The sequence below is a fragment of the Erythranthe guttata genome, chromosome 13, assembly GCF_056151865.1.
Source record: "Erythranthe guttata isolate IM_541 chromosome 13, IM_541, whole genome shotgun sequence".
Lineage (NCBI taxonomy): Eukaryota > Viridiplantae > Streptophyta > Magnoliopsida > Lamiales > Phrymaceae > Erythranthe > Erythranthe guttata.
In genome coordinates this window covers 2,380,147-2,397,898 of record NC_142545.1, presented here as the reverse complement: position 1 = coordinate 2,397,898, position 17,752 = coordinate 2,380,147, and the positions used below count along the sequence as shown (strand labels likewise).

At 37.4% G+C, this 17,752-nt stretch overlaps 1 protein-coding gene across 1 annotated transcript; it reads left to right on the top strand.

Annotated features, from left to right (window-relative positions):
- Window positions 1-799: 799 nt before the first annotated feature.
- On the top strand, window positions 800-3,583 carry LOC148765630 (uncharacterized). The gene is made up of 8 exons (XM_088812172.1): window positions 800-898; window positions 1,294-1,529; window positions 1,606-1,821; window positions 1,931-2,026; window positions 2,101-2,280; window positions 2,413-2,819; window positions 2,977-3,213; window positions 3,300-3,583. The coding sequence occupies exons 1-6, from the start codon at window positions 805-807 to the stop codon at window positions 2,515-2,517; spliced, it is 927 nt and encodes a 308-aa protein (XP_088668298.1). The 5' UTR covers window positions 800-804; the 3' UTR covers window positions 2,518-2,819; window positions 2,977-3,213; window positions 3,300-3,583.
- Window positions 3,584-17,752: the final 14,169 nt, after the last annotated feature.

Sequence of the window (17,752 nt, the reverse complement as noted above, 5' to 3'; positions counted from 1 at the left end):
TGAAGACGAATTTTGCATACAAACTCAAATTCCTGGAGAAATATCGACGCACTCAATCAACAAAAGAACTCGAAGATAACCCATCGGTTTGCACAGCCCGTCGAGGTAAAATCAGTTGTTGTTGCTAATTTCTTTTTAAATCTGCCATCTTTGTTTTTTTTTATATGTTCAGTGTAAAATAAAAAGTTGGGGCTTTTGCTGATTATTAAGAATTTTAATGGGTTTTTCGTCAAAGAATCTTATTGATTTTGTGGTATGAATTGAATTCAATAACTTCAGTATAATTTATTCAATTTAATTCGATTTATTTGCAGTTATTTGATTCAAGATTAAGTTTTGTTTTAATGTTTTTCTTTGGGTCTTGTTATCGATAAAACTAGAAACAGAGTTTTTTTTTTTGTTTTTTTTTAATCCGAGTGTTAGTCTGATTCTTCTTTTTTGTAGTGAATAATGAATCTGTGATTTCTTAGGTTTCTTGTATCAGATATATATTGCACCTATCCTGAGGATGAAATAACCTTAAATATTTATGAACATTATATTGGGCATTTTGACAACTTTGTGTAGCTACTGTACGTATGATTCTATATATGCTTCATACTTTTTTTTTTTAATTAGCCATGAAAATCTTTGGTTTTAAGTTGTCGTATATCTCTAATGAGATATGTTGAAATATACTTAAAAAATAGGTACTTCAAGTATTTTTTTTGATTTTTTTGTTTTTTTTATTCTTCAGAGCTAGGTTCTTTGTTTACCTTTTCTTTATCATTTAAATGCGATATTGGTTTTGTAGTAACGGAAATCATGAGATGTGGTAAACGCACTAAAATTGGGCACGATAATCATCAAACTGAGTCACATTCACATGCGATGGAAAATAAGGTTCATGATATTACAGGTATGTGGGGAACATATTAATATAAGGGTGACTGGTGGTTTGAACTGTTAAATTAAAAAAAGCAACATGCAGACTAAAAAATAACATTCATATTGTTCATGTTTTAACTTGGGCAGTGCATTTTAATGAAGAAACTTGTGTGGTGTTTTTTTTTTTTTTTTTTTTTTGCTTTGATAACTTGGAAATTTTGTCAGGTTGAATTTTGTAACTTTAGATAAATGTGCATTAAACTTGTGTCGTTTTAAGGGCTTAATGTGTTTACATTACTACTAATTTATTCTATATTATGCATGTTAGAAATTGTATATAACTTGATATATAATTAGTGATTACTGTAATTTTTGCACAAGACAAGTTAAAACGAACTATCTTATTGGCATAATTTGTTTTTGCAGAAGATGCTCATGGGAAAAGAACTAGAGGACCTACTTACATGGCACGTGTTTGGGTAAGGAAAGACCGTAAGGAAGTGGAGTTCAATGAGTTAGGTCAGGCTATTGGTCCAAACAAAAGTGAATATGTCGAATTCATTGGTACTTTAGTCAGAAATGGTAAATTGCTTCCACTTAACATTAAAGATTGGCATAATGTGTCAAAGTCGTACAAAAGCAAATTATTGGAGTTAGTTAAGGTAATACAAAGCAATGTATGACATTAATTATTTTTTTTAATATGTTATTTATTAAACTATCTTATTGATATGTTAGGAAAAGTTTTGTGATTCTCCCAACCTTGAACGTCATACATTAATGAATTTGGCAAAAAGTTGGAGGAATTGGAAGAATAGAGTAAAGACAAAATTCTTTGATCCTGATTTACCTTTGGAACAAAACTTACGCAGACGGCCTGATACGGAGGATGAGAGGGTCTTCCCCGATCAATGGAAGGATTTAGTGATCTATTGGAGCAATGATGCAGTACAAGTAAGTTAATTTTCAATGTTTAAATTTGAATTCTGACTTGTATATAAATATATATATATATTTCTTTTATATTAGTTGTCTTCTAAATTTTTTTTTATTATATTTTCAGAAACTATGTGATCAAAACAGAGATAACAGAATAAAAAAGACCATGGATCACATTACTGGCAAACGAAGTTTTGCTCAAGTGAGAGATAAGATGAAGGTTAGTTTGTTTGAAGATATATGCTTTAACTTCAAACCTGTTATCTACTTATTCACGTAAAATACAATTTGTAGAAGGAGTTATTGGCATCAAAAAAATCGGATGATGAAAGAATGGAAGATGAAAGCGATGTTGATGAAATAAGTGGCAATAAGGAAGAAGAAGACAATGTCGAACCCTCACGGATGGATCTTTTTGCAAAGTGTTATACTAAAAATGGGGAGACATCTAATCCTGATGTAGAAGATAATCTGGTAAGTGTATTTTCAGATTATATTAAATTATTTCATTTTTTTCTCAACTAATTACCCTTAATTAATTCAATAAGATATATAGATTTTAAGTTAAAGAATTACTCTGACCAATTCGTTATAATTTATATGCAGCGGAAGATGAAAGAATTAGTTAGTGGACTTTCCATGGTGAAAAAGATATTGGTCCGAATGATATTTTCTCTCAAGTTGTTGGACCAAATAAAAGGGGAAGAGTAAAGATGTATGGAAAAGGTGCCACTGCAGCTATAGTATATGGCGATATTTCGAGGCGTGGTAAATTTTCAGATACATCCATGGGTAATCAAAATGAAGTTGAAGCCTTAAAACAAAGAGTTGATCAGCAAGAGATGCTTATAATGGAGCAAAATAAACAAATACAAGAACTCCTAAAAATGAATAAACAAAATTTAGGACATTATTCTCCACCAGAAACCACTAGAGCCCTGTCATCATCATCTCATGGTCATTCAATCTCTCGTCGTCTTTCAACATCATCTTCTAGCAAGACGTCTTTACAGGTAACTTGACTATGAGCCATGTTTGTGAGTTATTCGGGTTTTTTTTTGGTAATCTAAATGTGAATAATAAGTTGAGCTGTCATTTGACTTTTCATTTTATTTTATTGCGTTGTATAGAATTGAGATCTCAGTAAATGTAGATTAATATTGATTGTAGGTTGGAGCAAAAGTATCTTTGAGAAGTATGTCTGAGTTATCTAAAGTTGTGGCTATTGGCTATGTTCAAAGTTTGGATCCATCAAAACACGTTGGACAAATGCGTTTGGGAAATAATTGGTGTGAGGTTCACATTAATGTTGGAGTTGATCCGGAAGAGGAGTTAATTCGACCAATTTCACATTTCAAAACTATTGGCGAGGCTATAGGATTGACGGTTGCTTGGCCACAATATTTGGTAATGATCTATGATACATCTCATTAACAAATTCGTAGTTTATATTAGATTCATTTGACTAAATTACTGTTTCATCATATTCATAGGTTTACCAGGATACATAAAGAATTTAGAAGACTAGCTTATGATTGACGGCCAGGTCATACTTTTGGATCACTTTTGAAGTTAGTTTTTAAGTTACGTACATTCTCATCAATTTACATTCTTATTAGAATTTTTATTTTATTTTATTTTATGCAAACATATTTGAGAACTATGGAATTTTTTATTGGATGGTGGAAGAAGGTATATTTTGGATGTTGGATTTCTTGGTATCTTTCAAACATTATTATTATTTTTGAGATTTTGAAATGAATGCATTCAATTTGAAGAACGTTTTCTTCATGTTCATGTAGATAATTGAATAACGTTTTCTTCATGTTCATGTAGAGGAGTTTTATTTTTTCTCGGTTGTGGGTTGAGCTTGTGTATAGAATAATTTTATTGTGTTAGTTTTACATATAAAACATTATTGTATAGTATCAGTGCATAAAAATTGCACAGAATCAAATCGTCATTATAGGCACGGTAATGGGTGTCATAAGACTATTTATCTGGACATATACGATGTCATATAATCAAACATATTAAGACGCCTAATACCGTCACATAAAAAGGTAGTTATGGTAGTTAATTATCAATAACATGACGCTGAGGAGCGTCACAATAACACATATTGAGACCATAAAGCCGTCACAATAAATACATATTGAGACGCACCAAGTGTCATATAATTAACTTGTTGAGACACTCATAAACGTCACAATAACACGATTTAAAGACGCCTATTGCCGTCATATAAAGAGGTAGTTACGGTGGTTAGAAAAATGTTATTGTGACGGTACCGAGCGTCACAATATACCCATTGTTGGGGCGGAAAAGCACGTCCTAATAGTCTATCTATAGGGACGGTGGGGCGTCACAACAAGATATTATGACGGCCACCTATGTGACGCTTTTTGGAGGCGTCGCAATAGACGAAGCGTCACAATAGGTGGCTGTAGTGACACTTAAGGGCGTCATAATATACCTTTTTTGTAGTAGTGGTTGTACACTCTTAGGGATTTCGACGGTTTGTTTATGAACCTCTTCTTCCTTTTGAATTCCCAAAGACCTCATCATCGTCACGTATACTCCGGCTGCTGATTCGACATCTTTTATGAATTCGCTCTTAGATTGGGAGACCACAAAAACTGGTTCTTTTTCCACTATTCTGGCAGGCTTGACCGTCGACTCCGATCGGAGTAACATCACAATCTTGTGCCCACCCCATTCAAATATGCATGAGTTTTCTCTCCCCTGATAGGTCATATTAACGTCGAATTGCCAAGGCCGACCGAGTAGTATATGGCTAGCATCCATGTCTATGACGTCGCATGTCACCTCATTGGCATAGTTCATTCCAATTGAGATAGGCACACGACACACTTCTGTCACTTTAACCGTTGGCCCTCTCTGAACCCACCCAATAGTGTAGGGGACTAGGTGTTTTTCCACCGGTAAGTTCAAATAATCTACCAATCTTCTCGCAACAAAATTTTCGTAACTACCATTGTCAACTATCAAATCGCACACCTTCTTATTAACTGAGCACTGAGAACGAAATATGCTATTTCGTTGGTTTTGCTGCATCGCCGTACAAAGAACTCGTTGCACCACACAGTTAACTTGCTCTCCATTCTCCTGACTATGATATTCTGCCGTATCATCTTTTCTTGAAAAACGTCTTCATCATAACCTTCCTGATCACTCTCGCCTCTCTGCTCCGACCCACCTACTAAGTTCACGGGTCTTCTCTCAGGGCACTCGTTGGAACGGTGCCCAGGTTTGTGACACCTAAAACAGTTTCCAGGGACTGGTCTCGCATAGGGATTGTTTGTTCGAGGCTGAACGGGCGTGCTCGAACTACCGGCACCGGCTCTCGTCTGGATCTGTGGTGCCCGTTTTGGCGGGGCAACAAGATTAGGGTTTTGGGATACGAACTTACCCTTATCAACCGACAGTGGTGAATAATTTGGCGGTCTACGATAATTATTCACGTTGTTCCGTCGCTCAAATTCTTCTGCTCGCAACGCCATACTCTGTGCATCCTGAATGGTATAAACTGGCTGCAAACCTATTCGGTCACGAATATTAGCTTTCAACCCGTTCAAATACCAGGCCACTTGCTGGTTCTCCGACTTCCTTAAATTATTTCGATCTGCCAGTTTCAAGAATTCCGTGGTGTATTCGTGTATAGACCTACTACCCTGCAAACAATTATGGTATAAATTGTATACGTGTTGTTCATAGTCGGCCGGTAGGAATCAATCGTGAAGAAGCCCCTTCATCCTCCTCCAAGACTGCACTGGGCCCTTCCCTTGTCGAGCCCGTGATCGCTGCAACTGGTCCAACCATATAGCCGCACCACTTTTCAACTTGTACGCAATCATCTTGACCATCCTCTCGGGTGGGGTGTTCAGCACATCAAAAGCACTCTCCACTTCGACCACCCAATCCAGAAAATCCTCTATGGGGAGGTTTCCATGGAAAGGTGGAATCTAAGCCCTGGTTGGATAATCGTCGTACTGCCTTTGTCCCTGCCTAGGTTGATTTCCGTCGACTATTGCTCTGTCGTTCTCATCCAAGTCTTCGTCACTGTCCGGGTGACAACATGGTTGGTCACGAATCTGATTCCTAACATGCGCACCTCGGGCTAATTCCCCAGCGCGCGCTATATTAGGTTCGCCCCTCCTGTTGTTGCCATTGAGGGCAATTCCCTGTAGCAACTCCCGAAGTTGCTGCAGCTCACCTCGAATCTCTACTCGAAATTCCTCTATAGCCTGTCGAGATTCTTCTCGAGCGAGCTCGACTGCCACCTGAATGTTATCAACCTCGAGGTCATTGCCATCGCGGTTGTCGTCTCCTTGTTTCGCACCTTTCGCCATCTAACCAGGAAAAACCTCGCTACTGATGCCAACTGACGCAGAACGGAAGCACGGTAAAGAATTAATTTCTACGAATTAATCCTATAGAACACGATAACTCTGGAATCCACCTGATAATTGAGAGAAAAATCAGAAATTTTATTAATAATGAAAGATGCTGAAAAATAAACCCTAGAGCAACTATTTATACTAAAGAAAACGAAAAACCTAATCAAACTAGGAAAACGAGAAAATTACCAAAAAAGGCAAAAAACGAAATAACTCCTAAACCTAATAGAATACCGAAAGTTGGAAACAACCCAACTTGCGGAATTCAAATACGATTTTTCTAGAATTAATTATGAATTATTTAAAAGTTTCATAAAATAGCAAAAACGTCGTTTTGAAGGCCTAAACAACCTCGAAACGCCAAAATCCATCGCACATCACGGCATAACGGTGATTTTGACACCCCTCGTCGTTTCGGTTCGGAAAATCTTGGCCCCACCCAGTTCTAACTCCGCCACCTCTGCATCAAATAGGTAGACACTTGTTAGCAAGTTGTAAAGATTTCTAAAAGCTCTCTAGAAAATTGTTGATTTGATTTACTTTCTGAAATGTAACTATAATATGAATGAAATGCTCTATAGAGCCACTCTTGACCATAGTATTATTAAATCAATCTCACCTTTGATTTTGCAGGTGGGGCATTAATTATATATATGAATATAATTTCATTTGTAAAATCAACTAAACATGTATATATGTTAATTAACATAAGATAACATCCTTAAAATTTATATTTGGTCATTTTTTGAGTCGCCACAACAGTTTGTTATGTTGTGTTAATTTTTTGTATTAATTTTATCATTTCCTTTCGTTTCCAAATGTAAGTAAATCCGATCAGTTTCTGGGACCATTATTGACAATTGTATTTTTTTAGAGAAACAAAATCCCAACTTGTTGCTCATATTCTCTGTGAAATTGCAGATGTGGCTTGTTTAAATTCTTTTGTATTCGAATTGAGTTTCTTGAACGCCGGATATTTCATGTTATTTTATGAATTTTGAAATAGTCAAAAATGCGCTTTAATTAGAAAAACTATAACTATTTCAAAAATAATATATTGTTATTTTTTAAGTGACCAGAAAAATTCGTTGCCGTATGTTACTTTTTGTCTTTCTTTTACTACTAATTCATGTTAAGAGAGTGATCATAGAACTTATAATATTAACAAGTGAAAATTACTTAATTAAAATAAAAGTAATTATTTCTTAAAGTAATTATTGATTGGTAGTGTTGTATATTTTTTTTCGCGTTTCATCTTTAGTTTTATTAATAGTTTTAAATTTGTAATTATAATAGTGACAAGAAAATATAATTTTGTTCCTTGGTAATTATAAAACTATTCTACGATCAATAAATAAATAATTGACATATTATTAAGAAATATATTTGATTTTTATTTAGATTTTTGAAAATTAAAATATACATAGAATAAAAATATAAATTATTATTAATAATATTAATTTTTAAGAATAACTAATGATAGATTGGGTTCGGATTTTAAATTAGGGGCTCTTTGATATAACCTCCTCAATATTTTTTTTAATAGGGAGAGGCCCAAACTATTTTGCACCATTTGAGAAAAATTCATTCATAATTTCAGTCACCTATTTTTTTCAATTATATCCCTTTTTTGCCACCTCATTAGCACCATGCGCCCCCATTTTTTTTTTAATTTTTTTTTCGTTATTTTAACTTTTTTTCTCTGTCAGGTATAATAATCGACTATGAGATATAAGCATAGTCGATTACGAATCTAGCTACTAAAAATAACAAATCACAACTACAAAAAAGTGCAAAATCAACCATATTTTACAAAAACAAAAAATATACAAACATTACAATTAATTTATACAATTGGAATCTAAACACAAAATCCAAAAAAATAAATAAAATTGGAGCCGATTAAACCTTAATCGACTATTGCACATAATCGATTAAGCCTTAATCTACTATTGGACGTAGTCGCTTAAGCCTGCGCGAATTTTTCTGTCCGTGCCATAGTCTGTTTAATATAACCAAAATCCTAGATATGCCACCCATCGTCACCACCCGATCACCATCCCCAACCATAAATGTTGTTCACCTCGCCACGTCTCACTCCAACATCGACCACCTCCCCATTGCCGAATCAGCACATCTGAGTGTAATTAGTATTGTTGTCCGTATATGAAAACTACATATAAAAAAAACGAAAGGAGCAATTTCATATTGTTGGCACAACTACATACATAATAAAAGACTACTACAAATATCTCAAATAAATATAACAATAATCGTAACATAACAATAATAATAAACTAAATCTACTTTATTACCAACTAAGAACAGATCTATCAACATACATAATGCACGACAATAATCAAAGTTGTAGAGCATAGCAGCTCAAATCAGAAAAATGAAAAAAAATCAACTACCAAACATTAAAAATGAATAAAAAATATGAAATCGAGTTACCTTAATTGACTACCAAAACCGTCGAATAACACTTTAATCGACTACATAAAGCACAGTCGATTAACTTAATCGACTACCAAAATACGTAGTCGATTAAGGGTCCAGCCTGCGCGAATTTCTCTACCCGCGCCATCCTCCATGCATCCGATCTACCAAAAAACCATAAATCTACATCCCCATCATCACCACACCGCCGTCATCTTTACTGTTAGAATCCCATGGATTCTAATTGTACGAGAATTAATAAAACTTGTGCCACAAGTTTTCATATACCGTGAGCTAAAGAAGGGAAGAGTCCTTGTAGCTTTTAATTCTTTTAATTTGTCATTAATTGATTTATAATAGGAATTATTCTTCTAAAGAGTTTCCTTGTATTGAAAATATTATTTCCTACGTAATTAAGAGTTTCCTAACCCTAATGGACTCTATTTCCTTGTAGGATTCTTATAACATGTAGAAGTATAAATACAGCAACACGGCGCCACAGATCTCACGCCTTCTTGGAGAGAAAAAAATTACACAGAATATTTTCTTTACTCTCGTTTTTATTAGCGTCTTGCTGGAGAGAAAAAGATTTCTTTTTTTTTTTTTCTCGTTGCTGTTGCGTTTGTTGGACAAAAAAAATATTTTTCCTTTCTTTGTTGCTCCTACAGCTTTTTCATCGAGAGAAGTTCAAGAGAAAATATTTTTCCTCTCGTTTTTATTGCTCCATTGTGATACGTGATTTCCATAGAAAATATACCGGCTTCAAGGCTTTGTGGTGAAGACACCAAGATTCAAGGAGTATCACAAGTTTGCTTCTTCTATACAAAAAGGAGATCGGTTCTTCGGGAGAGGGGCTTAAACAGATCTCGGGAGGAGATCGATCCGCCGACTGAGGGATTCAGCGTTGAAGGGAGTTCAACCGTGCGGAGCAAGGGACGTGCTGCAAATTGAAGATTTATAATTCAGCGTAGTATACAAGAACGACGTCAACAAAGAGGGAGTCTTTGTATTTTGATTAAGTCCTATTATTGTATTCGTAAAACTAAAAATTAGTAAATTTTATTTGCAGGTCCCCGTGGATGTAGGGTACAGTTGTATCCGAACCACATTAAAATTTGTGTCTCGTTTATTTCTGTTTTTACGAACTGCTTCACGAACTGTTGCAACACTTCACGCAACAGTAACGAAAAACTGAATCTGACACAGATAATTTATATCTGCACGAAATAAATTCTAACAATTGGCATCAGAGCCTATCACTAGATACACTTAATGAGATTTTGGGATTTAATTTTTTTTAATTTGTTTTGTGCAGATATGCTTCATCGTGAAGGAGCGTCTACAGTACGACCACCTCTCTTGGATGGATCAAATTACTCTTACTGGAAATCGAAGATGAAGATGTTCACCAAGTCCGTTGATGAACGAGCTTGGCGTGCTATCGTGACTGGTTGGACCCCGCCCATGGCTAAAGGAACGGATGGTATGCAAACGGTAAAACCAGAAGAAGCATGGACTAATGAAGAGATATTACTTGCCAATTACAACTCAAGGGCGATAAACTCAATTTTCAGTGGCGTTGGTGACAATCAGTTCAAACTGATAGCATCGTGTGAATCAGCAAAAAAGGCATGGGAGATCCTACAAGTGACGTATGAAGGCACATCAACTGTTAAAACATCTAAGCTGCAGATGCTAGCCACGAGATTTGAGAGTCTTCATATGGAGGAGGACGAGACGATTGCTGATTTCCACGCTAAGCTGTGTGATATTTCAAATGAATCGTATGCACTAGGTGAACAATACTCGGAAACAAAGTTGGTAAGAAAGGCACTACGTTCATTACCAGAAAGATTCGCTTACAGAGTTGCAGCAATCGAAGAAGTGAGAGATATCAATACGCTAAAGCTAGATGAACTCATGGGTAAACTGCAAACCCAAGAAATGAATTTTAGAGCAAATATTCGAGAAAAGAAAAAGGTGAAGAATGTGGCATTCCAAGCTGAAGCTTCCCATGGCATCTCACAAGGCCAAACATTTCATGAGTGTGACATTGATATTGAAGAATCCTTAGCAATTATGTCAAATAACCTCGAAAGCCTGCGTCAAAAAATTGAAAATAGAGAAAATTCCTCTCAATCAGGTAAGTCTGTTAACCCTAACAAATTTAAAAAGTTTTCTAATAATGGTTATTTTGGTGATGCAAAGTCTAGGAGAAAGCAATGTCGAGAGTGTGGGGGTTTTGGACATATTCAGGCCGAGTGTGCGAACACTTTGAAGAAAAACAAGATGTCACTCACCACTGTTTGGAGTGATAAAGAGGACAGTGATGAGGATGAGAACAACAAAGGAGATCAAACCACTAACTTTATGGCATTCAGTGGTACTACTTCGATGAGCAGAACCGAGGGAACTGTTGCAACAGTCTGTCCGACAGATTTCAGGTATGATGAATTATCTTTAAATAAGGACAATAGTCTGACTTCATCATTTAATTTTGCAGGTGAATCTGAGAGCAGTAGTGATGATGAAGAGCCAACCCTCGAAGAGGCGAAAGATGTATATGAAAAAATGTACCGGAAGTGGCTTGAAGTATCTGAGGTAAATAAGCGCCTTGAAAATGATAAGCATGTTCTCATAGAGGAAAATAAAGTGTTGAAGGTAAGAATTTCTACTCTTGAACAAAATGTTATTTCTTCTAGTAGAGAAATAGATAGCTTGCAGGCTAAATTTGCTCAAACCCAAGATGTTATTTCTAAGTTTAATACTGGTAGAGTAACTTTGAATGAAATTTTGAACAAAAATCAGCCGAACTACTGTCGTATAGGTATAGGGGGTAACCAACTATCTACTGGTGCATCGAAACAGAAAGAAAATCCTAAAAGAAAAATCAATTTTGTTAAGCAACCCACTGTTTCACAGACTGTTGCGACAGTTGCACCAACACAGCCATTTCAAAGAAAAGTGTTTGTTCCTACCTGTCATTTTTGTCATGTTCCTGGTTATATACGACCCAGATGTTTTAAGTACTTGAAAATGGTTAAAAGAATAATGGCCCGCTCACCACTTTCCGCTAAAATTGATCACACTTTTGTGTCGTCTCAAAAATCCAAGATAAAGGTTGATTTAGTGAATAAAACTCAACAAAAAATCTGGGTAAAGAAGTCTGATCTTAATTGTTTATCTGCCATTACTTCTTTAAACTCATGTGATGATAGTACTAACTGTTCCAACAGTTCTGGTGACAAAGCTAGTTTGGGGAATAAAAAACTTGGTAATCTGAATTGTGATAATTTGTATGCGAAAATTAAGTTTATGCATCCAATTCAGCATTCGAGAACTAAGCTTACTGATATTTGTCATCTTTTCATAAGGGGCTTGGTCGAAAAGGGGGTTGTCTCAATTGATTATGCTGCAACAGAGAATGAATTAACTGATGCTTTTGCAAAAACCCTTGATGCACAGAGATTTGATTCCTTGCGAAAATCGCTGGGAATTTATGTTGTTTAATCTGATGCAGTTGCATGAACTGTTGCAACAGTCTGTGTGTCCAGACTTGCAACTTTTAGTGGTAGGACACTTCATATGTTTTTGCATCTCATATAGGACCTGCATTAAGCATACTGCATATGATTGAGACTAATGTGAGTTTGATACTTCGTGTACTTCTAAATTTTGTGGGGGTAGAACTTCACCAATTCCCAAAATGAGTACTTAAAAGGCTCCAACTTATTTATTTCTCTGAATAGTCTTGTCATGGTTGGATGTTTTTATTGGGAAAAGCTGCCTCTTTTAATGAGTGAAAGCTACTCTTGAACTACTGTTACTAATATATATATCTACAACCATTTGGTCAGTGAATAGTTCGAAGCCTTTTTGAGTCGAGCCAGTAAATCACGTGGCCGAAAGCTCGCTACAAGGCTCAATTAGAAAGCCCAGGGGACTACACATTGCACGGCCAATATAAATTATATATATGGTCAGTGAATAGTTCGAAGCCTAGTTGAGTCGAGCCAGTAAACCACTTGACCGAACACTTACTACAAAGCTCAATTAGAAAGCCCAGGGGACTACACATTGCACGACCACCATAATCCCGTTCCTTTTAATTGCTCTGTTTTTTCATGGGAAAAAGCTACCATTAGACGTGTGTGTACGCTACCTAATAAGAGCATCTTTGTGTTTGACTTGGGATTATTAAGTTTATTGGTTGCATTGGCAGTCAGATTTTTGGAGATTGCATTTATCGTGAATGTGAAGATAAATCTCATATGTTTTGTTTAACCATGCAGTATCCTATTCACATATGTCTCTTCACTCATGTTTATTTCTCATGTTTACTTCTTGTCTTGCATTAGGCATTATTTAAAAAAAAAAAAAAAAAAGAGAGAGAGAAAGAGAGACGGGATTTTTGTTTATGTGCCGGTTAAATTTAATTTTTTGTTGCAGCCGGATCTATTGAGTTTACTCCTCTCATCTCCACGTTTCTTAGGAAGTTTGGCAAAGTCTGTAGTCTTTGCTATTTAATGTTGGATTTGATATCACTATCCTTTGATTTTCGCATTGCAATTATCGTGTGGTATTGAGTTTGTGAGTTTGTGATTTTGTGTGCACGTCATGTATGGTGATTCTTCTTACTTTCAAAATTCTCTCTTCGTTTGATTTTTTGTTAAGTGTTTGACCAGCTTGCTTGAATCATCAAGATCATTAGTCCATGTTGAGTTATCGCTGCATGGTGATTGCCCAGAAAGGAGGAGAAAATAACAGTAACGATGGCATGAACACAGGGGGAGTTCCGACAACTGTTGCGACAGTGCATCTGACAGTTGCTGGAACAGTGCATGAATGCAGGGGGAGTTCAGACAACTGTTGAGACAATGCATCATACAGTTGTTGGAATAGTGCAGAAATACAGGACAAATAAGGAGGAATTCACTGTAAAGGGAAGTTGATTCTCCTACTGCATATTTTTTGTTGTTCTTTGCTTAATTGAACAACTGTACACTATATGCTGAACTGTTGAGACAAACTGGTACAACAGTTTATATTTGCAGATGTTATTTTGCATTTGCTGACCCTTGTTCATGCATATATCATATATTTAGGGGGAGTAAATGTTCTGACCAATCAATGTCAAAGGGGGAGAGTGTTAGAATCTCGGTGGGATTCTAAGTCCACAACACCAAGTGGAAACCTATGGAGATGTTTATTGTCATTAATTGGTTTAGGTCTTCACAAGAATATAAAAGGGGGTGCTAATGCAGACGTTATTTGCTGAGTTTTTTATCACGTGGATAATTTACCACGTTGTCATCCACCGCCTTCCAAGTCTATCAAGCCGAGTAAGCAAAGGGGAAGAATGAATGCATTTACAAGAGGAGCTGCCTAAGGATCATTCACAGAGGGAGATACACATGCAGGGGGAGCTGACTCCGTTGTGAACCACCTGCCGAAGCCACTACTGTGGGAACAGTTGCTGAAACTGTGGCACTTACTATTGCAGCAGTTGATGCCACTCTTGTTGTTGAGAAGAGTTGATGATGATCTTTTGTTTTATTTGCTTCGGTCTAATCATCTGATTGTTTTATTTTCAGGTGATTTACTCATCGGGAGAAAATAATTATAATCAATAAACGACAAAGGGGGAGATTGTTAGAATCCCATGGATTCTAATTGTACGAGAATTAATAAAACTTGTGCCACAAGTTTTCATATACCGTGAGCTAAAGAAGGGAAGAGTGCTTGTAGCTTTTAATTCTTTTAATTTGTCATTAATTGATTTATAATAGGAATTATTCTTCTAAAGAGTTTCCTTGTATTGAAAATATTATTTCCTACGTAATTAAGAGTTTCCTAACCCTAATGGACTCTATTTCCTTGTAGGATTCTTATAACATGTAGAAGTATAAATACAGCAACACGGCGCCACAGATCTCACGCCTTCTTGGAGAGAAAAAAATTACACAGAATATTTTCTTTACTCTCGTTTTTATTGGCGTCTTGCTGGAGAGAAAAAGATTTTTTTTTTTTCTCGTTGCTGTTGCGTTTGTTGGAGAAAAAAAATATTTTTCCTTTCTTTGTTGCTCCTACAGCTTTTTCATCGAGAGAAGTTCAAGAGAAAATATTTTTCCTCTCGTTTTTATTGCTCCATCGTGATACGTGATTTCCATAGAAAATATACCGGCTTCAAGGCTTTGTGGTGAAGACACCAAGATTCAAGGAGTATCACAAGTTTGCTTCTTCTATACAAAAAGGAGATCGGTTCTTCGGGAGAGGGGCTTAAACAGATCTCGGGAGGAGATCGATCCGCCGACTGAGGGATTCAGCGTTGAAGGGAGTTCAACCGTGCGGAGCAAGGGACGTGCTGCAAATTGAAGATTTATAATTCAGCGTAGTATACAAGAACGACGTCAACAAAGAGGGAGTCTTTGTATTTTGATTAAGTCCTATTATTGTATTCGTAAAACTAAAAATTAGTAAATTTTATTTGCAGGTCCCCGTGGATGTAGGGTACAGTTGTATCCGAACCACATTAAAATTTGTGTCTCGTTTATTTCTGTTTTTACGAACTGCTTCACGAACTGTTGCAACACTTCACGCAACAGTAACGAAAAACTGAATCTGACACAAATAATTTATATCTGCACGAAATAAATTCTAACATTTACAATTTCTACACAAAATTAGGTTGCCCATTTCTTATTTGAGTTTCTCCGACTCCAACCATGTTTACAATTTGACCAGGATTAGTGATGTAAAAAATGATGGTGAAATGAAAACTACAAAGATACAATCACACCTCATTATCTCGGTTGAAATGGTGGGATAATTTAACAATAAACATTATTGTTAGTCAACATTTTAGCCATGAAAGTGCAGAGTTCAACTAATCATTATCCGCTTACATCTGCTAATTAAAAAAAATAACAAGTAATTAAGCCAATAACACATTGATATGCATAATTGAGCCAACCTAATGGGCCTACAAATTATTTACTTACTGGGCTACGAGCCCAATATCAAAGACCATTATCACCGAGGTCCAATCACCTTCAAGTAAGGTTTGGGCCTGACAATCTCAACTAAGCTATAAATAAATGTTTGAACTCATTCTTTAAGGTACGTCCTATTAACTGAGCAATACTATAACATGTATTCTCTGGACCATCTATACTATCAGCACGTCTGACTTAAGCGTCAGAGGGGTTTCCGCCGGATCAACCCCCGGCCTAGTTCACGTGATCTATGATCGCAGGTATCTCAAGGTCATCAAGCTCGTGAGCCAGTGATCCACTCTGCTCTTCCAGCTCATTTACTTCAACTCTCTAAGGTGATCTATCTCTAGCATCATCATTTTGGCGCCGTCTGTGGGAAGGCAAACACAATCACGTAGCGCAAATGATGGCCTTGAGACATCTGCTCAGGGGAGTATGACACTGCTAACAACCTCCCACCTCGTGGAGGCTCTGGCTTGCCACTTCCTCCTCCCATGCTCGAGATCCACCACGAGACCCTCCTCGTGATGTTCCACTAGATCCTCAACAGGATCCCCTTCTTCCCGCCCCTCGATCGGTTCAGAGAACCGAGGAGGCCATTCAACGCTAGCAAGGGTTATCGGCTCCATGGGGGCTTACCTCTGCCCCCAAAATATTTTGTTCGCCAAGGGTTATCGACTCCCTGGGGGTTTACAGTGCCCCCAAAATATTTCGCTCGCCAAGGGTTATCGACTCCCTGGGGGTTTACAGTGCCCCCAAAACATTTCGCTCGCCAAGGGTTATCGACTCCCTGGGGGTTTACAGTGCCCCAAAAACATTTCGCTCGCCAAGGGTTATCGACTCCCTGGGGGTTTACAGTGCCCCCAAAACATTTCGCTTGCCAAAGGTTATCGACACCCTAGGGGGTTTATAGTACCCCCAAAATATTTCGTTCGCCAAGGGTGATCGACTCCCTGGGGGTTTACAATGCGCCCAAAACATTTCGTCCGCCATGGGTTATCGATTCCATGGGAGCCTACCTCCACCCCCTCGAACGGTTCAAATAACCGAAGAAGACCTTCAGCGTATGATCGATGAACCTTCAACAAGATGAACTTCTATTTGCTCCTCTAACGGTTCAGATAACCGATAAGGACCTTCAGCGTACGACCGCGAAAGTTTCACCTCGTGTTGCCATTGAAGCAATGGCACAACCGTGTGCATCCACCTCAGACCATAGGTCTCGAGCGCCACATTATAAAAGTAGAGGGCTATCCCATCCCAAGGTTGGCATCACCCTTACCTTTCAACCCCAAGTGGGTGCACATCCCATCTCAAGAGATGAGTATAATCTCCCTATTCAAAAAATAGAACATCCCCAAAGGGGTGAACATCAACCACGTAAAAAAAAAAAAAAAAAAAGATGAAAAGAAAGAGAAAGAAGAAAGAAGAAGAAGAAAAAATGAAAGGAAAAGAACGAACGCGCGTGCATAGTGCGCGCCAGGCGCGCGCGTGCACAGTGCGTGCCAGGCGCGCGTCAGCAGCAGAAAAAAAAATAAAAAATAAAATAAAAAACGCGTGCAAAGCACGCGCGGTGGCAGACACGCGCCAATCGCGCGACTACAGGGGCGCGCGCACGTCAGCCAAAAAAAAAAAAAAAAAGAAAAAAAAAATTAAAAGCAGCAGGCAGCAGGAGCACGTGCCAAGCTGCACCACCCATCACATCCATTCACTCGTTTGCGTCAGCTCCCATCACATCCGCGCGCATCCCTATACATCATCATCAAATTGCGCGCGCCTCTCTATACATCATCAAAGCGCGCGTGTGCCTCCACATATCACATTAACTCGTGCGCGCACCTTCCTCGACTCACCTAATCGCCCGCAACTTGCACTGCGTACCACCAAATCGCTCGGGAATTTCAACAGGTTCTACCAAATGGCGCAAGGATTCCAACGCACCCCACCCAATAGTGTTCGTACTCCACAGACAAAATAATAATTATTATTTCTCCACGCCACGCCAAAAATTAATGGTACACCACAACACCGATCTACTCTCGACACGATCTGGTATTCTTTTCGACGCGACTCCCACATCGAATCGAGAGT

Bases quoted from the DNA above. Each gene is read 5' to 3' on its own strand.
- LOC148765630 (XM_088812172.1), top strand. From the start codon at position 805: ATGAGATGTGGTAAACGCACTAAAATTGGGCACGATAATCATCAAACT. The intron at 1,822-1,930 runs GTAAGTTAATTT...TTATATTTTCAG, and splicing joins GGAGCAATGATGCAGTACAA to AAACTATGTGATCAAAACAG. The intron at 2,281-2,412 runs GTAAGTGTATTT...ATTTATATGCAG, and splicing joins CTGATGTAGAAGATAATCTG to CGGAAGATGAAAGAATTAGT.